The sequence below is a fragment of the Scomber scombrus genome, chromosome 6 (assembly GCF_963691925.1).
Source record: "Scomber scombrus chromosome 6, fScoSco1.1, whole genome shotgun sequence".
In the NCBI taxonomy this organism is placed as follows: Eukaryota; Metazoa; Chordata; class Actinopteri; order Scombriformes; family Scombridae; genus Scomber; species Scomber scombrus.
The window spans coordinates 11,786,156-11,812,992 of NC_084975.1; the positions used below are offsets into that span (position 1 = coordinate 11,786,156).

The 26,837-nt window shown below is 41.0% G+C and overlaps 1 protein-coding gene across 2 annotated transcripts in view; it reads left to right on the top strand.

The window, feature by feature from the left end:
- The window catches only part of osbpl5 (oxysterol binding protein-like 5), a 48,249-nt gene extending 21,668 nt beyond the window's left edge, over positions 1–26,581 (top strand). Inside the window, exons 3-23 of one of the 2 annotated variants that reach the window (XM_062421024.1) lie at positions 8,820–8,975; positions 9,149–9,222; positions 10,585–10,665; positions 11,031–11,132; positions 11,420–11,623; positions 11,859–11,943; positions 12,080–12,242; positions 19,020–19,233; positions 19,327–19,511; positions 19,677–19,758; positions 20,609–20,707; positions 20,904–21,000; positions 21,418–21,516; positions 22,365–22,462; positions 22,590–22,679; positions 23,032–23,168; positions 23,376–23,555; positions 23,704–23,833; positions 23,942–24,056; positions 24,145–24,247; positions 24,720–26,581. In XM_062421024.1, coding sequence (XP_062277008.1) covers positions 8,840–8,975; positions 9,149–9,222; positions 10,585–10,665; positions 11,031–11,132; positions 11,420–11,623; positions 11,859–11,943; positions 12,080–12,242; positions 19,020–19,233; positions 19,327–19,511; positions 19,677–19,758; positions 20,609–20,707; positions 20,904–21,000; positions 21,418–21,516; positions 22,365–22,462; positions 22,590–22,679; positions 23,032–23,168; positions 23,376–23,555; positions 23,704–23,833; positions 23,942–24,056; positions 24,145–24,247; positions 24,720–24,855 — 2,610 coding nt within the window. In that variant the 5' untranslated portion in view covers positions 8,820–8,839 and the 3' untranslated portion in view covers positions 24,856–26,581. The remainder of the gene's footprint in view (positions 1–8,819; positions 8,976–9,148; positions 9,223–10,584; positions 10,666–11,030; positions 11,133–11,419; positions 11,624–11,858; positions 11,944–12,079; positions 12,243–19,019; positions 19,234–19,326; positions 19,512–19,676; positions 19,759–20,608; positions 20,708–20,903; positions 21,001–21,417; positions 21,517–22,364; positions 22,463–22,589; positions 22,680–23,031; positions 23,169–23,375; positions 23,556–23,703; positions 23,834–23,941; positions 24,057–24,144; positions 24,248–24,719) is intronic. The other variant, XM_062421027.1, reaches the window with a different exon arrangement.
- Positions 26,582–26,837: the final 256 nt, after the last annotated feature.

Genomic DNA, 26,837 nt, shown 5'->3' on the forward strand with positions numbered 1-26,837 from the left:
AGAGATGTAACAAGGTCTTCAGATTGCTGCAGTGACTTGAAGTTGAGCTAGAGAAGAAAACTATTTGGCATCACCCTTAGGCTATATATAATTCAAGTTGCAATGCAATAAGTGAAAATGGCTGTTGCATTGCTTTTTCATGCCTTGACTTTTTCGTATTTTTCTGTTTCATATTTTTTATTAGTATGTATACAAGAATAACAAAGGCACTTACATTGTACATTGGTGTCAGCATTAAACATGTTTGTATACACCCTTGGATGACTTTTTCGTATTTTTGAGTGGAAATGCAGGAGTGGTATTTAGAGCTAAAAGGAAGGTCGATATGGCAGTGGGCTGCCTTTGGGGGGAAATTAATTGTTTCTGCCAAACTTCATTTCTTTTTTTCATAAAGAAATTGCTCTTTTGGCATATGAACACAGCTTTGCTTTAATTAAGGGTTTTCTTGGAGTGCTTCTTACTTTTTAGCAACATCTTGCAATACTCTCCAGCACATACACAATGAAAGCTGGATGTGGTGTTGTAAAGTAAATTGGCATTAACACCCGAGCTTCTTCCTCATTGCTGTTTAAGTGCTTTAACTGCTGTTAGAAAATTAAAAGGGTGGTGACGACCTTGTACCTGTTTATACCTGTACCTTTGTACCTGTCGCAATTAGACTTTCCCAGCAAGGCAGGAGATCAACATCATCCGGTTTGATGTTTCCAGCCCACTTTCCTTTGTATGCTACTTTGTTTGTTTCTGAATGTCCCATCTCCAGCTTTGTCTTCTCAATGCACTTGCAGGCTGATCTTCATGTAGCAAGTGCTGCTGGGTCTGTCTCTGTGTATCCGTTTATGTCCGCTGAAAGGATTCTCAGTGGTGTTAAAGTGGCACTTTGCTAAGAGTGTCTTTAAAGAAGGGAGGATATGTTACAGTATGCACGTCCTCTGGTACTTCTCAGAGAGTGTCTGTATGTGTATAGACGTGTATGTGCACTTGTGTGTTGATGCATTTGTATGTAAACAAAGGGGCCATGCCTGGCACCACTGCAAGGCCTACTTCTATCAGCCTGGTTGGGTCTGCTTAAGTCTGGTTCTCACACAAAGCCCCCCCTGGCCTGGATCCAACAGTCAGCTGGCTTCTCCTGCTCTCTAATAAAATGTCTTCTATGAAAACAAATGTGAACAAATTTGAAGCACAAATCTTTTCTGAGATTTTAAATACAAGTCTGAAGCCTTTGAAAATAAGTGCTCTATTGTTCATTTTTGACTTTCTTCCAGATAGTGTTGCGACGGTTGTTAGTTAGAGAATGTGATATCTCAAAATCAAGCAGGTCCATGTATAATAATTAATCTGACATGAGGCAGCGTTTCTGTATCGACATACCCATATCTCCCAGTTTCTGCTTACAGACATGTATCGGTTTAACTTTGCACCAACTTCTCACCCTCAGCTTCAACCAGACTGTCTTCATTTCCCTGCCCCTTGTAGGGACTTCTGGGTCTCAGGCTATGTTTACCTTACTCTTTCCTTCTCCCTGACAGAAGCCTCTGTTTTCAGAAAGTGTCTGTGTGTACTAAGGGAGGTTGTGTCTCCTGCCAGTCTAACCTGAAGCGCAGGGAACAGATGACTAATCTTGAGTCCCGCTCTTTTCCTCTCAGCGCTCCACCAGATGAGCAAGACCTTAAAGAAAATGAATAGATGGGGATATAATAGCTACATGCTGTATAATTGTTGATATTACTACAGCATAAGGGAGGAGCATGCTTTGTAGAACAGGGTGGAGATCTGGGGTTTACAGGGGACAGAGGAGGTTTGCCATGGCTCTGGACTACCACAGTCCCGAACAACAAAGGGGGTTTCCTATTTAGAGTCGGATCAAATTGGAAGTTGGGCTGGACGGCTTTTTTTCCATGTGAGTTCCTTAAAATATACCTGCACCCCCGGCAAAACCAAAAATAGAGGAACTAAACCACACATCCTCCCACAGAGTGTCACAAAATTAGCGCATGCATCTCCTTTTCTTTAACAGTGACAGTAGACCTAGTTGTGCTTGTCTTCATGTTCTCTCCGACAAGGAAGTTTAATCAGCAACGGCCTCTGACGCTACTGGTTCCAAGTATTTATCTGTCCTACGGTTATTTAACACAAGTTGGTGGAACTGTAACCCTCTTGTGTACACTAAGAATGTTTCTATCGTCATCGTTTGGTAATGGAAGCTGTATTTATTTGCTGAAAGTGACTGTGGGCCAGTGTTACTGTGTCATTGACTGAATAATGTCATTTAACTGAACAGCATGTAAGTGTGGCTTTGTCGTTGTCTTGACCGGATTTTTTTTTAAACTGATGTGTTAGTGCTGCACTTAGTTTGGAAAACCCATAGTCGTCTTCAATTAAAAGATTAAAATGGAATCCATTTTTACAGTAATTGTGTTTGAGTTATTTCATACATTAATATTTTTTCTTTATTTAAAGTGAACATTTTTGCACCAATAAGTTAAATTTTCCTTCTTATTTTCATCGATGATAGTGGCTGTATTTGGAAAAAGAATATAGCTAGCATCTGCCTTTTCCTCATTGTTCAGTTGTGTTTTTAAGAATTTATGCCACACAGGATGTAGCAAGAGATGAGAAATTAAAAAATTAATCCTTTGCATAAATAATCCAGCGTATGCACTTTGCTAAGATGGAAACAGGGTATGTGAGCAGTCCTGCAGTAGAAGGAGCAGTGGGTGAAATGTGCTGCACATGAGCAAATGGAAGAACAAACATACTGTATGTACATTTCTCTTGTCTCTCTCCCTTGTGTCTCCCACCATTTAAAAGCAGTCTGGCTGCTATGTTTCAGTGTTGATTGTTAATGCACATACTAAGCTTGGTAACAGTATATCGGTGTATATCTAGGTCATGTGGGCATCCATTAGGCCTGTCGTCACTGGAGATGGGGGGTTGGTGGTTAACAAGGTTGGGGGTTAAGGATAGATGAAGTGGTGGAAGGATGGAAGTGTCTGGACTTAATCTGTGCCATCATATTAGGAACAGCTGGCTTGATGCTGGCTGTCATTACTGCAGAGCTCTCACACTCTTATACACAAGCTGAGCACACATGTAGACACACACATACATACAGTACACACCGCAGACGTTATATATCAAGGCCACATTTGTGCCTGGCAGTCACTTATCTGTCACATACTGTATGTGCAGATGTTTGCGCAGGGAGCAGCATTGTGTGCTCTCTCTTAACATAAACTCCGGAAAACACTGGATATGATCAAGATTGTTACTCACTCTTTAACCCACTTTCTTTTTTTAAATTTTGACCATTTAAGTAAAAAATAGCTTTTAGATGGGGCACAAGTTAAGTTGAAAATTGGGGGTTTATTTTTTATTTCAAACATTTTGTGTAGTTTTCCTCAAAGTGCAGAATAGATTCACCATGATGCTACTAGTAAGCATAGCAAACTAGTTAAGGAGATGTAAGAGCTACTGTTAAAACATTAGCAAGAAACACAAGAAAATCAGTAAGTGAAGTGAGTGGAGCCAGTTCATCAGTCAGCTGTAAAATTAACTGAACAAACATCTAGTTTAGGCTCCTTTTTATAGACTTGTTATACTTACTATGTACTATTCTTTGACTAACTCTCTCTCTCTCTCTCTCTCTCTCTCTCTCTCTCTCTCTCTCTCTCTCTCTCTCTCTCTCTCTCTCTCTCTCTCTCTCTCTCTCTCTCTCTCTCTCTCTCTCTCTCTCTCTCTCTCTCTCTCTCTCTCTCTCCCTCTCCCTCTCCCTCTCTCTCCCTCTCCCTCTCAGGAACAGGGAGGATGAAGGGTCAACATGAGTAATAAATCGGGGTACTTAAACCATGTATGACATTATTTACCTTAAATAGCAGAGCTGCTGACAGATTGAGTATCATGGTATAATTTAAGATAAGATAATTATAGGTATAAATTAGGATTAGACGGTGTGTAAATAAAACAAGTAACCATGATTTCAGTGTGAAATAACTGGGGAAAAAATGCGTTTGACGCTGTCATGTCCTCACTGAAACTGCTCCTTTCCTCTTTCAGTCTCTAAAGTTAAAGTACTTTAGAGAAGTGGAATGGACACAGCATGAGTTCTTTGCTTGGTCTCGTTTGGTCTCACTTGTAATCAATGTGTTTCAAGATAGCCAAATACATAATTTATTGATACTCATATTGTTATTCTTATTGACATATTTTTTTCTTTTTCTTTTGTCAGTGTCACTACAGAAAAGGGACTTCGATTCAACCCTCACATGCCACTTGTTCACCCACAGTAGCTCTTGTGCAGTGTTTCATGGAGGCAGCTAATCTTGTCACTTTTATCTGAACACAATCATAAATAGAGGATGATAACCGTGCTTGAATTCAGCTTCATCTGTATTGAAAATCACAAATGACAGTGAAAGTTGAAGACAAACACAAAGTTTGCATCATAATATCACGGCCTCAGAGTACATTTTGATGAAGCTTTCCTTTCCCCTCCCACTGAAGCATGAGACCTCCAGATTTATCTACTGGGACTGTTTTCTAAATAAACAGATTTAGGGTTTGAAAAACTTCTGCTTTTTTGTAGAAATTGAGTTATGGATTGAGTTAATCTGTTATTGCTTTCCTAAAAAAAAAAAAGGCTACTCAAGTGATCCTGGAGCTGCGGACACTTTCAGGGCTTCATTGAACTAACATAAAACAGTTTTTTCCCCCCATTACAACCATGATTACTATCAGCCAGTACATGTATACTCACGCCATATGTTTCCCAGAGAGAGATTTATGCCAGTCAAATCATTCAAGCATATTAACAATATACAGGTTTGAACATGTAAACATGTTCCCTTCCAGACACCGCCCTGTGTTTTCCCTCCCTCTTTTCCCCGTTGGTATTATGATAACAAAAAGGCGCACGTCCCATGTGACAACGAGGACCACGGTTACCTCGACAAGGTAACTGTGGGTCAGACACTTTAGCCGTTGTTGTTTTATCTGTCCTTCTCCTCAAAGTTAAAGGTTAATATGTGACACCGGAATGTGTGTTATTGACTGACCTAGCGTCGCTACTTAGCTGTTATCTTTTCCACAAGATGTTCATATCATTGGGTAAATATTAGCCGAGCTTCTGTGTAGCATGACTGTGGTGGATGAAGTTAGTGCTAGCCTATCTTTGTGAACTTCAGGTGCTGTGTACAGTGAATGGTGAAAGTCAGTGAGATCTAATGCTGTTTTTCAATGTTAATGAGGTCAGTCAAAGGGTAGAAAGGCTGCTTAGACCAATAAAAATGGTGCTTATATTTCTATATGGATTCTCACTGGATAATGTTGCTCACATCTCTGTTTTCAATATATTAAACCAATGTGACATAAAAAAAACTTTCTCTTTCATTGCTTCGGCTAGTGTCAGTATATATATGCTTAATTTCTGGCTTTTATCTGTTTTATTGGGGCCACACTGATATATTTGAGTGTCCTTTTGATGTTAATGCCAAGTTATGGTTCCTCTCACATTGGCACCTTCTCTGTTACACACACTGCATGTCCTCTTACTTCTGTGAAGGCCAATGCTGCACTCCTTAACCTCAGATGTCAGCCAAAGTTTATATCAGGACATGAATATACCTCAGCGGGTTTTCATTTAGTTTCAAATGTGCACTTGTATCTTAAACTTCGGCAGTACAGCATTCAAGATAGGTTGTATGTTAAATATATTTAGAGAAAGTTGAAAAAAACAGACGTTAGCTTTTATGAAGAAGTTGTGACGTGTTTAATGAAATCATACCATCACTTAAACCTATTGATCCACAGTAACTAGAACACTATGTTCATTCACTACATGTAGATTCAGTATCACAGGTAGAACAGCAGAAGTGCAGTGTGTTACTGGGACCTCCCACAGACTGAAGCCACAGGAGTTCGTTTGTTTTGGTTTGGTGTAATGTTAGAGTGGCTGTTGGAAACTCGTCAGCATTGAACACTTTAAAGCCCACCAGCATTTTGCTATGAGAGGCGAACTGATGCCGACATTTATCTGCTTTTCTTTTCTTTCAAACATCAATATTTTCCTCTACCTCTGATGTAGTTTGCCAGTAATCTTAAGCTCCACTGCTGGTGTCTAGGTGCGTTTGTGTGCTCTTGCATGTCGTATGTTTGCCAGTAATGCACATTTAATGTGGTCTGCTCTGCTGCTGGGATCCGCTAGTTAGAAAAGAGTATTTTTTCTCTCTTTTTTGGCGCTGCATCGTGTGCATGTCTAATCCTCACTTGAGTCAGCAGCAGCATGCACACGGTCACGTATGCACATCCACACATTCATCTTTTTACATTTGCGTCATTCTACAAATACTGTTGGCATATCTTCCATATATCCTCAACTGACAGGCCCACTCACAACACAAACCCATTAAGCATGCGTGGACGCCACACCCATGCTTGGTCTAGACTGCGTAATGTGCTCAAACACACAGTAGTCAGTCTTTTTTTCTTTTTCTTTTTCTTTTTTTTTCTTCCCCCAAAGAATCCCGCCCTGCAGCTGTGAAGACCAGCTGTGATTGGTTTGTCCTGTTAGTCTGCATGTCTGTCCACAACATCTTGACCCACCCCAGGGCTTGTACTGTAAGTGGTACTAATTCTGTGTGTTTGTGTGTGTGTGTGTGTGTGTGTGTGTGTGTGTGTGTGTGTGTGTGTGTGTGTGTGTGTGTGTGTGTGTGTGTGTGTGTGTGTGTGTGTGTGTGTGTGTGTGTGTGTGTGTGTGTGTGTGTGTGTGTGTGTGTGTGTGTGTGTGTACAGTTTGCCAGCCCATTGTTTTTAGGGTTGTGCAATGCTAAAGCTTCTGCACATGCACTGCAGTAGCGAAATGCTATTTTTAGACCTGCCCCACAAGGACAAATAAGGCTCTTTTTTTGGGAAGAATAAATGTACCTTTTCTCTCTCATATCTCGGTCATTCACTGCTGCCTCTTTAAAAAGAACAAAGGATCAGAGTGCAGGAGGAAGAAAAGAACAGGATATATTGCAAGATCAGAAATAAGGAGTGAGCCAAGAGGTTGAAAGAATGAGTCACAGAGGGAGAGTGGAAAGCCAAGAAAGCAGGGAGTGGTGTTACGAGTAAACGGATGTGATGGTGCTTGTGTATATTTAATATCTACATGTATGTACTTGAAGAGGGAGGGTGCATTTTATTAATCATCAGGACTTTAGCACTATGTGTGGTTTCCAGTTTCCAGTTCAGGCCATTGTCAACCCACAGCTTTATAATGAACTATGATCAGGGTGGGATGTCAGTTTTACTATTGACTGGCTGATGAATTTTAACATTTATCTGTCAGTGGCTGGTAGATGTTCACATTTTAAAAAGTTAATTTCCTACGCTGACTCCTGATACCTGGTATGTTGACTTTTGACATACTTCACTCGAATCACAATTGCAACTGAATATATGGGAGGGTTAAAAGATGAATCATTCTGTGAAAAACATTGTATGAATGAATTTTATGTAACATGCTGTTCTAGGATGTTTATAATTTAGCTGTAGGCGAGACTGCTCTGTAGGCTGGAAGTCAGAGGGTCTTTACTGTATGTTATTGTGCACTGAGAGAAAATGAATAGGATTATATTGATCTAAGCAGAGCACACTGTGGCAGTCCAGACAGACCCAGGTGGTAACAGCTACGCTCCATTAAACTCAGTGTTTTACCGTCAGCTCCGATTTGCTCCGATCAGCTCACCGCCCGTTTGAATGAGCATAATGATCTGTCTGGAAACAGCCGTGACCCTCAGCAGGCGTTAATAACATTCTATGAATAGAGCACAACTTGTCAATAGTCACATAGCTCGCTAGAGGAAAGGAGGAGGCTGAGCTGGCTGAGAGAAAGCAAGTGCTACGTCATTGTGTCTCCGGGGATCAAAGAAGAAAAAACATTTCCATCATTAAGAACACACACAGATTCACAGAAGACCAAAAGTCTCGAAACAGGCCTGTGTGTGCAGACACTGATACAATATGCATGTGCCTGTGTGGTCGCTGGTTGCTGTTTCCTTTATGTGGGCATGGTGGTCTAAAAATATGACTCATCCACTCACTCACTAAATTAAGAACAGCAGCACAATCACAACGTGAAGCAGCAGAGTCGCAGCTTGATCCTGCACACATCTGCTGTAGCTGCATTTGGTCTCACATGTGCATCTCATTAGTAGAACTGATCCTTGTGGATATCAAGTGTATGAATAAAGAAACAAGGTTACATTTGGGCGCAGCAATTTGTGGATTGAAGCCTGTTGACGCAGGCAGACAGGGAGGATAGTGGCGTAGGGGTGATGGGGCGCCGTCTTGGACAGTGGCACACTGTGTGCAGAGAGGCTGAACTTGGGCGGAGACGCTATTTGTCATATACACTGACAATGTGCAGTCTGAACTGCTTGTCACTGCCATGCACTGTGCCATTATGTGGACAGGCTGACATAATGTGCACAGGCTGACATGTCTTCTTACAGTAGGTCATTGTTAGTGTATGAAAAGATAGAAAGGGGCGGGGTCCAGACAGACTGATAGATACACAGAGAGAAGGAGAGAGGATGGAGTTAGAGAGCTCTGAGTCAGTGAAGTAGGAAGACACAACAAGTAAGATCAGATTCAAGAGAGGAAGAGTAATAAAGACAGGATGAGTCACTTCACTGAAATATTTATAAATCTATACATGAAGGAATTCATGCATGCAACAATCTTGAAAGTATTTTCTTCTAACCAGAATCTTCTCTTCTGTTCCTCTGTTTTCTCCTTCCTCCCCACATCTTTTCCTCTCTTCTGTCCTTCTCCTGTTGCAGAGGACAAGCAGGTTGTCAGGATGAAGGAGGAAAGTTTGTACCATCGGAGGTTTTCTCTGTGCCCCAATGCCACATCCCCACCCAAAATTGACCCCCGTTCCCTCACCCGGAACTTGTCCTATGGAGGAGACACTGACCTCTACAGCCTCAGCCCAGGTAGAAGACCACAAGTGTACCGTGTCCTGTACTGTATTTACTCACGTACAACTCAACAGACCTCAATTGCTGCTTATTCGCTGCTTTTTGGACTGCGATGCTTTAATTGTCTGTCTGCAGGTTTATACACTGAGCTCATTTGTATGTGACTGTGTGTTGTGGGTTCCCACCAGGCAGTGAGACAGACAGGAACGGTCTCTCCATGCTGAGTAATGAACTTAGTCCTGCCCAATCACCAGGCAGCAAGGTAAGATCACAGCTCCTGATTGGGCAGCTCCTCAACACTCTAACTGACTGATTAGGTGAACACACAACCTTTTGATGATTTATTTTCCACTGATTGCTTACAATATTAGCAGCCTGCAATGTCAACAAGAATTATAACTACACCAACCTGCCACCCTTTTTAAGAGTTTCCCTCTGTTAAGAGAAAATATGTGAAAACACAAATCTTTAAGTAGATTTTTAGAGGAAATCAAGTAAAATCAGGGCATTTTACAAATGGGTCATTGGGTATGATAATGTGATTTTCTCCTTGTTTAAAAAAATCAGTGCATTTGATATAGAAACCAGATAAATGACTTTTTGGATAAAATAGCGGGAAAATACCAGGAATAAATTACATTGTCAAGCCATGGCAATGCAGTAGTGTGGTTATGTCATACAAAAACTGATGTTATACAGTATGTTAGGGCCATGGTGGGAACTGTGTCTTCAGCACTGCAAACTAACGATTTGGCACCCCAGACTAGCGCTGCCTCTTGTTTATGTTGCATTAGTTCTAACAATCTGTCTCCATTTTTCAGTAATACTAATTAGGAGCGGACAATAAATGTTTCCAGGGACAACTGGATATCTCATTTTGTCTTGTCTCCTCTCCTGTTGTTGCTTCGCCTCACCTCGCCTAGCAGTATGGCCTATTTTATATGTGGAATAATTTACAGGCACAACTGCATTGTTGGCTGCTTGCCCTTTTCTTGCATCTCAAAAGATCCTACGTGACAGAGCCTAACACTTGCATATTGTCACTTATATTGGCTTGTAGTTGTGTACTATGCTTTAAAAAATGTCTTCTTTTACTACAAATGGATACAACTAAATGCCTGCGTGTGCTCAGATAATATTGTGAGTCTCTTGTGGTTTAGTCCATAAAGAACACGTGGTAATCTATTTACATATTGCAATGAAATCACAGGATAATTTACCACTGAGATTGTGATCGGGACTTACTGATCGGTTGAGACCATCAAACACCTTGAAATCACTGTGTAAAAAGGGCTAGTGGTTGTGCGGTTGCAACACCAGAACTGTCTGCCCACTAAATTGCCTTGTCGATTGAAAGGGCCACCCACCTGCTGCACAAAAACCAGGAGTATAACAGATGGGAAATGTGGCAAAGGCTTTATTGGCTTTATTTAATGCATATGGAATCGCTGTTTTTCTGTTCTCTGCTAAGTTTATTGCACAGTCGTTTTTTGGCAAGTTAAATAGCTGAGGAGTTAAAATAGTTAAGTTTTCCTGTATTTAGTTTAAATCCTTTACAGTCTCTCTTTTCCCCTCCTCTTCATTGTAATTGACTGTCTTCTCTCCTCCCTCCTTCCTCCTCTAGTCTGAGTCAAGGATGTTTAATGGGCTTGAGAAGGACTGCCCCTCCCCTACAGAGAAGCTGGCCCGGAAAGAGTCTCTAAAGGTACACATCACTTCCTGTTCTATATTGAAAAGGCTTGCCTAGGCAATTAAAAGTAATTGGGTTAATCATTAAATATTTACAATTGAGCACTCAAGCATCTCTGTCAGTCTTAGCTTGGAGGGTTTCATGTACACAACCCATCTGGGAACCTTTTCATATATCTTCCAATTATATTTAAATTTAAATTCTGCGAAGTGTGTTAAATGACCTACAATGAATCATGTTAATGATAACCAAAGGAAACTGGATGGTGGCACGAAATTAGTTTGACTCTGCTTCCACCTAGTGTTTGCACTTTCAGATCCACTCTCTGACAGGTAAGACTGATGACTCATTCATGTGTTGTTGTTTTTTCTGATTCACAGGTCCAAAAGCAGAATTACAGGCAAGAGAAGAAACGGGCAACTAAAGAGCTGTTTAGCGCATTAAAGGACCCCAGTGTTGTCATCATGTCCGACTGGCTAAAGGTGCAGGCCTAATGTCTCAGCAGTGACACAGAAAGCTAGACTTTACACCCAGAAGGATGCTTGTCTTTCCAGTCACACCAACAATACACCATTCAGACTTTGTATTGTGTGTCATTTACACATTTTACAAATTAACATCCTAGCTGTAATTTGCACATTCAATGTTACAACAAATTTTGCAGCTCAGGAACAATTCTACAGCTCAAAATGTGTTCATGTATTTAGTTTACCAAACTAAAAGTCTGATACTAATATTCTGTACCCTCTCATTACTCGTCCTTATTTAGATCCGTGGCTCTTTAAAGAGTTGGACCAAGCTGTGGTGTGCCTTGAGGCCTGGAGTTCTTTTGATTTACAAGACCCCCAAATCAGACCACTGGGTGGGCACCATCCTGCTCAGCGCATGCAAGCTGATCGAGAGACCCTCCAAGAAGGATGGCTTCTGCTTCAAGCTCTATCACCCACTGGACAAATCCATCTGGGCTGTCAAGGTCTGACATGTTTGTAACTCACTGGTACTTTGTCTCATTGTGTGTATTCTGTACAGTTATGTGTGTAGTCTGTGATTTCTATTCATCTTTTTAATGTGTTTTCATTAATATTTTAAATGTTTACATGATAATCACCCTGTTTAGTGCTCTATTATGCACAAGCCATTTTTTTCTGTTTGTACAACATGACTAAAATGGCTTAAAGTGTGAGTCACTGTTTGATCCATATGCTCAGGGTCCCAAAGGAGAGAATGTTGGTTCCATCACGCAGCCTCTACCCAGCAACTACCTGATCTTCAGAGCAACCTCTGAATCTGACGGTGAGGTCTATCTCTGTTTGTTTCCGTTACAAGTGTTTGTTCTTGTTAGTGCAGTGTAATTTAAATGCAATATTTTCATGAGCATAATTTACTGAAGGCGCTCCTCCCCATCTCTATAATCTGTCGGTCTCTCCAGGCCGGTGCTGGATGGATGCCCTGGAGCTGGCTCTCAGCTGCTCCAGCCTCTACAAGCTGACAGCCAAAGCAGGGAGGGAAGGAGATATCAGCACATCATCAGAGTCTTCCCATATACTCCACCTACTGCAGTCTACCGCACTCACAGACACAGAGCTACTACAGTGAGTAATACACACACCGTTACACCTGCATACGCTCTCAGATGTAAATTATCTCCACCTTACATTCATCAGTTGTTGTTGGTAGATGAGTTGTGTTTCAATCGCACTGAAAGTTAATGTGCTTGGCATTTCATGCCCAAGACTGCTGTTATTGCTAACACTCACATTTGTGCTGTATTTTTATGAAAAAATGAAGAAATTCCCAGATGGTAGGTCTCAAATACAGTCTCTGTGCTTTTTGGTTGTCAGTGCAGAATAACAGCTGAAGAAACATTGAATCTCAGGCAATAATCTTTACCAAATGCAAAACATGGTCTCTGGGTCCTCATATGATGCTCTAAAGTCACAAGGTCAGAGTAGGGGTGTCAAAGCAGTTTGACGAGCCTCCTAACACTTTTGGTGTGCATTCAGCCATTTCAAACTATAGGTGTACTTCAAAACGCGCACATCAGACACTTCCAGTGTGTTCAGGCCTTAATGCTGTACAGTCTTTACATTGTCCTACATATTAGAAAATTGTGTCCTGGAGAACGTATTTAGTCTCCAATATTTAGTGAGTTTAATCTGTAATCTTTAAAAAGACAAAGCAGTCACACATTATTACTTAAGACACAAGCTTATACTGGGAAATGAAATGCTGAATTTAAGAGAAAACTATCTTTGTAGGGTAGGAACATATTTAGACCTTTAGAGGCTTAACTTAAGAGTATATGAAAAAGACGCAGAGGACAGTAAATTCTACACAATATAATCATAATTTCACAATATAAAGCCCATGAAATTGATTTCAGCACTCTGTTACATTTTCAAAAACAAAAAGCTGTTCAAAATCTTGATGTAAGATGCAACTCCTCTGCAAATGGAATGTAAACTTAGTGAGCTTATTTTAAAATGAGTCAGTCAGAGTCTGAGTCAGCTGTGTCACTTATTGTATGTAGGCTTACTTCTGGGCGAGGTGTGTGTGTGTCTGTACCAGGTATTCTTCCTGTTATGGGGACATAAATCTGTTTATACAATCATGTGGGGGCTCACCTCCATTAGTGGACAATATGCAACTACCACATAACATAAATCATTAATTTTGGGGTAAAGATTTGGTCAAGGTAAGTTTAGGATTATATTAAGGTTTAGGCTTGGAGTTAGGCAAGTAGTGGTTATGGTTTGGGTTAGGACAAGTCTCCAGGAAATGAATGTAAGTTAATGTAATTTTCTCTGAAGTGATGGAGACATGACTGTGTGGTATTTTTTGTGGTGTGTAATTTTTCATTGATGATATATGGGGTGTAATTACTCTCCTATGCTGTAAATGTTTAAACTTTAATCGTGTTGCCCTAGTTTGTGCCTCTTGTATAATCATTCATCTTTACATTCAAACATTGGTTACAGCAGACTTTTGGTGGCCAACTTTGCTTGTTTAAGTGTTTTGAGTAGCACCTTGTAAAACTGGTTTAGGTGGGAATATTTTCATATCAGAGACCAAGACTTGAGCAGTGTGGAAATGTTCTCTAAACAGCAGTTTATATTGTCTTGTTGTCATATATGTTGGCTCTGATATTTCACTAACAAATATTCTAAATACAGCTTCATAAGCAGTTGTTTTAAATTTAAATATAATTTCTGAAATGGTTGCTCATATTGAAAAAAAATCCTTAATGAGAAAGCGAAAGAGAAGTTGCTCCTCACTAACTGCTTTTAATGTACCCTAAATCAAGGCAGTTAATGTATTAGTTAAACAGAAGATGTCGTTGGTTGTTCTAAAGTCTCAATGTGGGGCCAAATTAATTTGATGAGGAGAAATACTGTTTTAGAACAAGATATATAAAACTGCTAGCCACACCACATGTTTAAATTGGGAATGTCAATGGTTCCTGCTAAGAATATTTTTGACCGGTTATACATGTTGGCCTTTAAGTTGATTTGCATACACACTCAGACACCAGACAATAATGCCAGATATCAGATATCATCAGATATTCTTTTTGAATGGATAAAGTATTGGTGTAAAACTGACTCCTACACAAATTGTTGCATTATGAGTTGTTTGTAGCCTTTGCCTAAAAGTCAGTTTATAGTGTAGTGTAGAGTCAGTCAACCCAAATAATGTTTCATTAGTCAAGTTTAACCTGCAGAACTTTCTGAAGGCTTGCGTAACGTTTTTCTGCCAGAGAGGAAATAAATTCATGACAAGTGAAAATGAGCCTAAAGCATCTTCCAGTGTATTTACTGCAGGAATGAAATATGTCAAGCTGCCAAATACTACTGTCAGAGACTAGGCCATTACCTAGTTGGTGTGCTGAATGATTGAGACCGATATGCTTTCAGTCAGTGTTGTAAAAGGTAATGAATGAAAGAGCTAGTTTGGTACCTTGAGCCAGAGTATATTATGCTATGGAGAGCTACTGTGACTAAACACATTAAAAACACTTTGAAGAGAAGAAAGATAAGCTAGAAGGCAAACTAACCAGGACAAGCTAGCTCTGACCACCAACTGCTGGAGAGCTCTCATAACAAAAGCTATATGACTACTTTTTCTTAAAAAGGAGGCAGTTAGTTACCAGTTAATGGGTGTCGGTCTATTGAAAAGTATATTAACCAAAACTGATATCCCTAGTTTAAAAACAACCTGCCCCCCACCCAAGGTGTGTACGTAGTTTCTGTTAATAGATCTATTTATATGAAATCCTATCTAATCCTTGTTTGGCATCTGCGGTGATTTTTATAATTAGGGCCCAAGCACTACAGTGCGAAGGCCCTATTGTATCTGTAGAGATTATTATTATTATTCGTCTGCCTTAACAAACGCCTTTTTGACAGCCTAAACGTGCCCCAAAACTCACCAAAACTTGCAATCATGTCTGACCCGGCGAAAAATTTGATATTTTAAGGATCGCGAAAATGGGCCAGAAAAAATGGCTCACTAGCGCCCCCTAGAAAATTAAAAGAATCGAGCCCCCGACTCAGATTGTCGTAGACAAACGAAATTCGGTACACATATGTATCGTGTGAAGACGCACTAAAAAGTCTCTTGGACCCATATCCCCACTAGGCAAAATGGCTCAATAGCGCCCCCTAGAAAATTAAAAAATTGAGCCCTTCGACACAGATTGACATAGACAATCGAAATTCGGTACACATATGTATCGTGTACAGACACACTAAAACGTCTCTTGGACCCATACCCTCACTCCAACAGGAAGTCGGCCATTTTGAATCAAACTTGCCAATTTCATGCCATTTTGGCGTTTTCCACGCATCGTATTTGAGAGAACTCCTCCTAGAGATTTAATCTGACCGACTTCAAATTCACTCAGAAACATCTTGAGACATTGTAGATGAAAAGTTATCAAAAGCTTTCTGATTAGGGATTCGGTTGCTTCGTGGTGATGTGAGGAATTTTGCCTTTCGCAATTTAACAGGAACTGCTGGCCAAATGGGGGTACTGCTTATCGTGCTGAAAAAACAAACGCCTTTTTGACAGCCTAAACGTGCCCCAAATCTCACGAAAATGTGCACGCACATCGGACCCGCCGAAAAATTTGATATTTTATGGTTCGCCAAAATGGCCGTCGCAAAATGGCTCAATAGCGCCCCCTAACGAATATAAACATGTGAAAGATTTACGTACATGAACGAAATTTGGTATATATATGTATCATGTCCAGACGCACAAAAAAGTCTGGGGCGCCCATGACGTCACTCCAACAGGAAGTCGGCCATTTTGAAAAATATGTGCGATTTTGGCGATATCCACGCCCCGTACTTTAACGAACTTGTCCTAGGGATTTTATCCGACCGACTTCAAATTCACTCAGAAACATCTTGAGACATTGGAGATGAAAAGTTATCAAAACCTTTCTGATTAGGGATTCGGTTTGGGCGTGACGGCGCCGACAATTTCCTTCGCCATTTGATCCTTCGCCAAAAAGCAGGAAGTCCTTATAACTCCTACAGACATCGTCCGATCTACACCAAATTAATCCTGCATGTAGAAGGTCCCGCCCTGAACACGTATATGTATCAATACTGTGTTAGCTCCATAGCGCCACCTACTGGATACAATAGCGCACCCTAGAAAATCCCAAAAAAATTGAGCCCCTCAACTCAGATTTACATAGATAAACGAAATTCGGTACACATATGTATCATGTAAAGACGCACAAAAAAGTCTCTTGGACCCATACCCTCACCCTAACAGGAAGTCGGCCATTTTGAAAAATATGTGCGATTTGGGCGATTTCCACGCCTCGTATTTGAACGAACTCCTCCTAGAGATTTAATCTGACCGACTTCAAATTCACTCAGAAACATCTTCAGACATTGGAGATGAAAAGTTATCAAAATCTTTTTGATTACTGGTTTGGTTGCTTCGTGGCGATGTGAGGAATTTTGCCGTTTCGCCATTTAACAGCAACCGCTGGCCAAATGGGGGTACTGCACCCCGTAGAAGATTAAGGAAATTGAGCCCCTCCCTCCAGAGTGACGTAGACAAACGAAATTTGGCACACATATGTATCGTCTAAAGACGTAGAAAAAAGTCTCTTGGACCCATACCCTCACTCCAACAGGACGTCGGCCATTTTGAATCAAATTTGCAATATTGGCGCTGTTTGTTTCCATTTGCCCTGGAAGATGTGTCGCGCCAAGTCTCGCTCATTAGTGGCGTGGCGAGGGGGCTTGGGCCCGGTCATCGCTGCTTGCAGCTTTAATTTCTAATTCTATTTATAAATATGTAACAGTGTGTTTTTATATGCTTCTGCTTGTGATTGTCTCTATTAATGCATGCATGTTGCCGTTTATGCATCCTACTTCTTTTCTCATTTCTGCTTGAAAGTGTGTATTGTTTGTATACTGTTTACATCGTACATTAGACAGTCTTTTCCTCCCCACCCCCCTCCTCTGTGGCTAAACCCTCCCTCTGGCCATCCATCCCAGCTCCCCCTCCTCTCCTGCTCCTCTCCCAGCCAATCACAGCAGCCCATAGGATCACATGACTGACAGAAGAGCAGGAAGATGGAGTTGAATGTGAACCATACACCACCCAGAAAGAGACTGCAGCAACACAGCCGTTGCAAGCCTGCATACACAAACACTGGCACACACACACACACACACACACACACACAGAGACACAGGGATATGCGCACACACACATTCAGGAAGCAGGTGTGCCGGAGTCGAGGAAACAAAACCGCACCATTTAGACACTAGATTGAAAACATTTTTACACATACAGACGAGGAGAAGAGGCAAGGACAGGCTGTGCTTTTGTTTGGATTTTGCTGGTATCACCATCGGTGGTGTTTTGATTCCTGAGGAAGAGTTTGTCTCAGTGCTTTATGTCTTTAAGGTAAGGAAAGCTGTCTTTGCTCCGGGGCGTGTTTGGGTTAATGAATAACATGACTGGCTGGTTAGTGATTCACAGAGTGTGCAAAAATGTGATTTTTCAAGTCTGTCAAGCCTTCGGGCATTTTGAAAATTGAACTCTCTTCCATTGTTGTTAGGCTAAATAAACAGTTTCCTTGTTTTCTGTGACCATTACCCAATCACTGAGTCTGGATTCAAAAGCATAGAGCACACTACTGTTGTCTTGTTCTTGTTTTCTATATTTGCTTGAAACGAAGAGTACGCATTGATTAAGATCTGCTAGAATTCTGTTTCTGTCTGCTTGTGTGGCCGTCTCTGTTTAAATATGTCTGAGTGTGTGTCTTGATTTGTGCAGCCACAGAGGACACAGACGTCCACTGTCTGACTTGGAAATGGCTGTAGGATTCAAACCATGATGTTCCTTTTTAGCTATTGATTTCACCCTTCTATCTGTCCCTCTCTCTCATTCTCGCTTCTCTTTTCTTTGGTCATTTATGAGCTGATGCGTGACTTGCTTCTCTGTGTTTTTCTTCTTCTTTTTTTTTTTTAGACTGTTGTTCTAGTTGTTAGGGAGGTATCAGATCTGACGTCTGTGTTGAATGTACAATATTCCCCAGCATTAAAATGATAATTCAGCATAGGATGCATTTTGAACGAGTTGTCTCTCAACTTTGTTAGACACGAATGTGCAAACGTGTGTGTGTGCAAACATTATCATGTTTGTGTCACCTGATCGTAACCAGTGACATTCAACCAGGTCAAGTAGAGGTAGGAAATGGGGGAGGATGAGGATGTAGTGTGTGGTCTGGTTGTCCTAGCAACCAGACAGGTCAGATGCGCGAAATGGATTCAAACCCAATAGGCTTCAAAGTGGAGAGTCTCTAACACAGTGGGCTTACTCATCATAGCTGTGAGGAGGAGAGAAGAGAACGTCACAGATTCAAAACACATTTAAAGGCCATTCAGAGCCTGGAAGGTTCATGGCAGTCTGACTCATCGTCTCCTGAGTGACGAGGCAATCATCAAAGCTTTTGTTGCACAAAGGTAAAATTAAGAGATGATTGTAAGTTTAATGTCTGACATCATCTTAAATGTATAATCACTGTCAATAAAACTTCCTCAAGCTACTCATACTCAAGACTAAAATTGTCTTAATGCCGGTAATGAAGTATCATTACGAGAGCCACATATGATACCAGGTAACATTTAGTCAGGTCAGTTAAGACCACAGTAGAAAAACTGCAGTGGAGGATGCATCTCATTAAATCCTGCAATTATTCAGAATGTGTTTTTCTTAGCTGAGTCATGGACTGGATGTGCAGCGACAATTAAGTGTCTCAATATCAGGGTCGGTTTAGCTCTATTTTAATATAGTTCTAACCCTGATGTTCACTTATACTCTGTCACTATTAGGTTGAATGACACTGTGCTGCTGGGCAATCACCACATGGACCACGATGGCTTTTCAGACAAGTCGGAGCGTGAGGCTCATGATGACTGGGACACCACAGCAAATGAGAATGGTGGAAGATTGACAGAGGAGAGCGACATGGACCAATCAGACGAGCTGTCCCCCGGGTCACAGGCCACAGCCTACACAGAGCAGAGCACAGAAGAGATGGCTGAGGTGAGGCACTATGTACAGTTATGTACTGTAGTTAGCTGTTTAAAAAAAAACACAAACAACATGGTGTACTCATGTTTGTATGTTTTACTTCAGGCTGGTGAGGCATCCCAGGTGGAGACTGTATCAGAGGAGAACAAGGGTCTGATCTGGGGCCTGCTAAAGCAGCTGCGGCCAGGCATGGACCTGTCCAAGGTGGTGCTGCCCACCTTCATCCTGGAGCCTCGCTCCTTCCTGGACAAACTGTCTGACTACTACTACCACGCTGATTTCCTCTCACAGTCAGTAACTCATAGTCTTTACATGCTGTGCATGATTGCATATAAGTAGGCACATTTTAATGTTTTTTTCAGAGGCTGATAAAGACTGGGATTTATTATCTGTCTGCTTTTATTGTCATAATTTTGTCTGTCTTCTTCACCACCTTCTCATCTTTCCTGGCACAGAGCTGCAGTAGAGGAGAGTGCATATGGTCGGATCAAGCAGGTGTTGAGATGGTACTTGTCTGGCTTCTACAAGAAGCCCAAGGTAAAATGTATTCATATTGAGACACATTTTGAATAAAACACGATACCATATTCAACATCTCCTAAATGTATCATTACATTTAATAAAGACACAATAAATCAAAAGACACAAGATATCAACAACAAAGTATCTAAACTTATCTGATTACACTTATTAAATCAAGTACAGTATACTTGCTATTACTTAGTTAATTATTTTTTACCGACTCAACAAGAATAGTATTTACCAGAGGACTAATCTGTTTAATGATTGGCAAAGACTTCAGCTGTACAGCAGCTGTGGAGTAAGTCAAGGATGTATTACTGCAAGATAAATATAAGGAGAGCCTCTCCCACTCATTAGGAATTTATTTCCTCAGTGGCAGCAAAACACCCTACTTGAGCCATCAGGTAATGCCTGTAGATTAAATTGGCTTTACTCCACTTGACTTGCTGTACATTGAAAGGTAGAAACCTGCTATTATTGTAACAATATGGCTTTGTGCAACCCATAATACATATTACATCCATACTGCTGTTTCATAATAGTACTTAAATGTTTGGATTTAGTCACAGTAGCTCTCTATTGAAACAGACAGTCCTGTAGACTGTCTGTCTGCAATGCTGTGTCTTATTTCCTAAAGATTTAATTAAAGAAATCTCATTAGTTTGGCCAATGTGGTGATGTGACCATCAGCAGTCTGATTCATCCTCTGCACTGGGTTTTGTTAAATGATAGAGAACTGTAATTTGGCCCAACTTTGACAAAAACGAAGGGAAGAAATGGTTGTTTTCCACATTTCACTTAAAAGACAAACTCTATGTATATGTATGAAGATTCTAATGTTGCTGTGTATGTTTGCATTTTCCAGGGTCTGAAGAAGCCTTACAACCCAATCCTAGGAGAGACATTTCGCTGCTGCTGGCTTCATCCTCAAAGAGATAGCTGTACTTTCTACATAGCTGAACAGGTTAAACCGTATTCTTTGTTAGAGTGCACAGTACACGATTCATCCCTTGTGTGAAATACTTTGCAGAATCAGGCAAACACACATATCACACACCTGTGAAATGCAGCAAGTGTGAAATTAATATGTGCCAGAGGGAATCTGACACCTCTTTTTCTCACGCTGCTGCTCAAATATCTCTCTCTCTTTCCTCTGCCAGGTGTCCCACCATCCGCCCATCTCTGCCTTTTATGTCTGCAATAGGAAGGATGGTTTCTCTATCAGTGGAAGCATCCTGGCCAAGTCCAAGTTTTATGGTACACAGCATACTGCCATGTGCAATCTGTTAATCATAGTTGAAAGTTCAACATAGAGAAATACAAATATACTTGCTTTAATACACATTTCCTTTGGCCATGCGGCTTGAAACCTTTGCTTATTATCTTGGGAGTTTTTTGGAGTTTTTAAAGGTGATACACTTTTAATTAAAAAACATAGTTGGTAATACTACATTTAACATCTGTAGAACATCATGTATCATTACATTTCACTAAACATACAGCAAATGCCTAGAAATGAAATAACAATTAAGTAATCACGTTTCAGTTTAAAGGACGACTTCAAAATGTTCACGTCTGTCTTAAAACAGTGCCCATATTATGGCTGCAATTGTTAGCTTTTTAAGGTGGACCTGCTCTTTAATCGTGTGTTTTATTGGTCCCTCTGCTATTTAGGTAACTCTCTGTCAGCTATTCTGGACGGCAAAGCCAGGCTGCTGTTCCTAGGCAGGGAGGAGGAATATGTCATCACTATGCCATACGCTCACTGCAAAGGTAAAATGCTGTAAATTTTAATGACCCCCACTTTTAGTTTGTCCATGTTGTTGCTGCTGTGCGACCACTAGTGAAAATTGACTCTGTACAAGTATCAGTATACACATAAATCACCCAAACATACTGGAACCAGCAGATGTAAGAGGCCTTTTTGGACAGTAAAGAGTTAACAGTTCACTGTAAGATTTTAAAATTTATTCTAAAAGAAATTGGTAAGAGAAAAGTAAAAACAAAGTGCAGAGAGGTTAAAACTGGAGTGAGAAGAGTGTTTAGCTGCAGAGTTCTGCATAGTGTGAAACTGAGCTACAGCACGGGCACTAAGGCATTACAATGTCGAAGTGTGAGGAAATAATTTTGTCTGTATTGCTACAAGATAACATGCCCTGACATCACCCTGAGTTGGTAGAAACATGATTGTACCAATTTATTTGTGACTTGTTGGATGATTTTAGCTCTTGCATCTCCCAACTGACCTTGGCTGCTACTGTTCAGTACTTAAATCACCAAACACAGCTAAAGTACAGTGGGTCAACAAAGAAACTGATCTACCAAATACAATCTGGCTTCTATGACACATTGTGTGTGGGCAGTTACTTTTGAAGCCTTCTGTCGTAGTCAATATGTCTGTGCCACTGGAAATCAAATATTGCCCTGCCCTGCTCTGGTCATGGACTGTCATATGGCTGAGAGCCAAAAGTAGAGATGGATGATGGGTGGAAGTCTGGTTGAGTTTCTGTTTATTCTCAAAGTGTACTTGGTTATGTTTGAAATGACCATTTTTATCTTCACTTACAATTCAGATGTGCTGGCATTATGATGCTCTAACACTGTATCTGTGTCTCCTGTAGGTATCCTGTATGGCACAATGACACTAGAGCTGGGTGGGAAGGTTACCATTGAGTGTGAGAAAACAAAATGTTTGACAGAGCTGGAGTTTAAACTCAAGGTACAGGTTCATGTTTGTAGACTTATTGACTAGTTTTGACCTTTTTTTCTTAACATTATAACAGTAACTTAACCAGTTATGAACCATTCTGAAACAGTTTTAGTAACAGTGTTTTTGTTTATTGCAGCCTTTCCTGGGAGGCTCCTGCTCTGTCAATCAGATCAGCGGGAAGATCTTTGTGGGAGAGGAGCTAATGGCTACTGTTGATGGACACTGGGTGAGAGTTTTTGCCGCCTCTGTCTCCTTAAATTAATATTTCAGCATCTCTTTCTGCCACTTAGTATTCGACTACTACTACTTCCCTGTAGTAATTAGGGCAGAATTGGTGATTGGAAGTTACGGAGCAGCAAAGAGAAATGTTTAGAAGACTGTTAAGAGGGTTCCCACAGTGGGCTGGAGGGTCTCAGAAAGTTAAAAAAAAAAAATAGAAAGTTTATTAAATTCTTCCAGTCTGACCTCACTGAAGGAGACAAAACACAATGATTAATTGATATCCACAGGAACACTCAGAGAATATGTTATGAATAGATTTAGTCGATGGGACTAAACATTTGGTTTGTTGTATTCAGGACAACGAGGTGTTCATTCACGAGAAACGTTCAGGCCTGCAGGAGACATTATGGAACCCGAGCCCAGAGATCCGCAGCAGCCGCCTCAAGAGACAAGTGGTCCAGTTAGACCAGCAAGGAGAGTTTGAGTCTGAACGGTAAACCACACATGCCTATATTTCTTAACTAAATCTACCTTTGTTTGTCAATCACTGTGTTTATACTTAATATCTTTAGTTATTAGTCATAAGTCATTATCTGCAGACAACAAACAAAAAACTGGATTAGAGATGATTTTGCAGAGAAAACACAGGTGTAACTAATAACAATATGTTTGTGAACCTGTTTCAATGTGGTTTCGACAGACTGTGGCAGCATGTGACCAGTGCCATCATGGATCGGGACCAGATGAGGGCCACCCAGGAGAAATTTGTGCTGGAGGAAGCTCAGCGGAAAGAGGCAAAGGAGAGAGGAGACAAAGTCTGGAACTCACGACTTTTCCATCAGGATCCTGTGACCTCCGAGTGGACCTACAAGCACATGGAGTACGAACACACACATCAAGCAAATAAACCATGATATTTCACGTAGTTTTGTCTTTTTAGTTTCGATTTTAGTTCAACAAGGAGAGGAAAAACATGGAGATAATGGTGCATGGAGATTTCAATTTATATGTATTTCCATGTTTGGCAGCACGCGGCCGTGGGATCCTGAGCGCTGTCTGGTTCAGTTTGAAAAGGACGGAGTGATTCAGACACACGAGAAAACCCAGAGAAGACACAATGGACTCTCCTACAGTCACAGCTGGGCCAGCCAACAGAAGGTTTGTCAGACCGTAACACAAATCTCACTCAGCACTCACTCAAAAAATGAATTTAATGAAGGTAAAGCACTCACCGGTTCAACTGAACAGTGTTCTGCTCCCTCCCAGGCTGAGGTGAATGGGAAGCACAGGAAGACCAGCAGCCAGCCGTCCAGCTGCAGCCAGAACACCGAAAGCAGCAGCACCACACCAGAACCCACACACGAGTCCTCCGACAATGAAGGTGAGGAGCATACACACGCTTAAAAACACACAGGCCATGTTTGATTGCATGAGCTTAATTCTAATGTGCTCACCTGTCATGTGACCAGGGTTCTCAAACCAGTGTGCGCGGTGCAGTAAAGAGGTGAAAGACATCGCCCAAATAGAGGCCTCCATCACATCTATACAGAAGACACAGCAGGATATCCAGAGGTAAAAATAGCAAACGCACACATCTACGCTCACACACATTTGTGGAGGAAACAGAAGTTAGTAAAGGTCAGAGGCACACACATCCTTCCTCTGGAGGGGGGAAAAAAGTGTTTCTCAAATTTATTTCATGTATAAATTTAGGATAGAAAGTTTAAAGGTGGTTTTCCACTTTTCACTGCTGATAGTGTCAGACTTTACATTTAGTGACGAGATTCAAAAGCAAATTTAGAAGCTCACATTGATATCAGCTGTTGGATAAATGCTAAATAGGGCCTGTAACAAAAGACCCTGAATCAGATCATTTCAGTATCATGTTTTAGAAATTAGTAAAAAATAGTTTTTTATATATAGTAAATAGTTAAAATAGTTGTTTTTGATAGATTTTGCCAATTTTTAATTGTTTAGAGTAGACTGTAGACTTCATTCTATTTAACTGAAGTTGAAAACCTTCTCTTTTTCTTTCTCTCTGTAGGAACCTGGTGGCTCTGAGTCGTCAGCTGACTCTTCAGAGGGCAGCAGATGATGGTGTGTCGCTAACAGGCCGTCACTGTCTGATCCTCTGTGTTCTGCTCCTCTCCCAGTTCCTTCTCAACTACGTCTTCACTTGAGCCCGCTCCTCAGGGAGGGGTTTCTCTCCGGCACTGATCCGGCATCAGATCCCTCCAACAAGCACAAACTGTAATCAGCAGAGGGGGGCTGAGACATCCGATCAGTGTTAGGCGGGCGACTTTGTCCCATTTCCTCTGAGAGGGCAGGAGCACGGACATTATAGCAATAAACACAGCCACAGCCACCGCCTGTCAGTCATCTGCAGAGAGGAACGGCACCCCCTAGTGTAGCCAGACTGAAACAGCACCGGCACCCACGCACTTTGGACAGGGAAGGAGGGACGAGAGATGATTATAGCTAAAAAAAGATTTAGATTAAAAAGATGAAATGTATGATGAAGAATGATTTTGTAAAAAGAATGACAGAGAGGATGTTTCACCATTCCTTAGTGTCTTTTTATATTGCCCTGCAATACTGTTTATCTGTGAGTGTGCCTGTGTGTGTGTGTGTGTGTGTGTGCGTGTGTGTGTTGTTCGTACCTACAGTAGGCCCTATGGGCGCAGGCAGATCACCGCTTGGACTTCTCCTACTTCCTTTCCACTCCAGATTTTGGGCCTTAACGCTGAAGCCAAAAAAAGAGTTGGAAAAACATGACATATACAAACTAAGAAGGAATATCTTCCAACAGTGCAATTCTGTGTGTTTTGTATTGATGTACGCTCAAATTCACTCTGTCTCGTCTTTAATGAAGATGATTTTACCAAAACAGTATTTATAATCCGAAAGGACAAAGAGTACTTGTTTACAGGAAGCACTGTGTGTGTTTCTAGTGACACATAGGAAGGAGGGATAATGGGAATGAGGCAGGGCAGAGAGCCAAACAGAGTGTCTTCGTATTTGTGTGCCTGTTGTGCCGTAATGGAAGGGATTATAGCATAGCACTGCTTTGGTCTAGACCACGACACCAGTGTGTACAATCAGTTGCATAGAAGCAGCGTGTGGAGGAAAGGACAGAGGGAATGAGTGATAATATAAGGAGAAAAAAAATGTAATTTTTTTTTTTTGCCTAATGGAAGGGGTTTGTGTGTGCATCTTGGTCCACAACATGTTCACATGACTGTTTTAAAGATGTAAACACTTAGTAATTAGTTGTGTTTTTGTTCTTTTAACCAATTTGTATATATTTGTCTGGAGTACATTGACAGCCTGTTTTAGAGATTTCAGAATGTATTTATTGGGTGATTTACCTTGAATTTCCAAATCTATTCAGCTTGGAGGAGGGACACCAGGGGTGACAATCGCTCTCCCAGGGTTTTGTGGGTTCGTCATCTTTGTGTGTGTGTGTGTGTGTATGTCTGTCTGTCTGTCTGTCTGTCTCTCTGTCTGTCTGTCTGTCTGTCTGTCAGTGTGTGTCAGTGTGAGGGAGCACATTTGTGCAAGAAAGCCATTACGGTTGTGCAAAACAGAGCCAGGTCTGTTATCGTAGTTCTTACTGGTTTTTAACCCTTGAATTTCAGTCCATTGCCAGTACTGATCTACCTGATGTGAAAAAATCTGAGAGCACAAGAAGGAAGTCAACTCTTTGAATGCTTTCATTTACACTTAAATCTGTTTGTTCTTTCCATAATTTTCTTGTTTTCTACTCTACTGCCATGTTGTGGGGATTCTACATGCCAGATATTTTTGTCATATTGAACATAACTACAGAGAACATGATGATGCCCGATGTTTTCATTCATATACCTGTTGCATACTGTAGCACTACAGTAAAACATTTTAATCCTGCCTCTGCCTTTGGCTCTTATTAATGTCTTATAATAGAAAACTGTATCTACAGGTGTTGAGGACAATGAGAAATGTTTCACTTTTAACTACGGACAGAAAGTATTTTGTGTGTAGTTAGTCCAGTAGAGGGAGATGTTGTCCTGGGACTGACACAGATTAACTAGAGTATTCATCACCTTGATAGAGATGCAACCTGCTCATCTGTCTAATCCTCTCCACATTACTAAACTGCAGCAGCCAAAATAATAAATCCCCC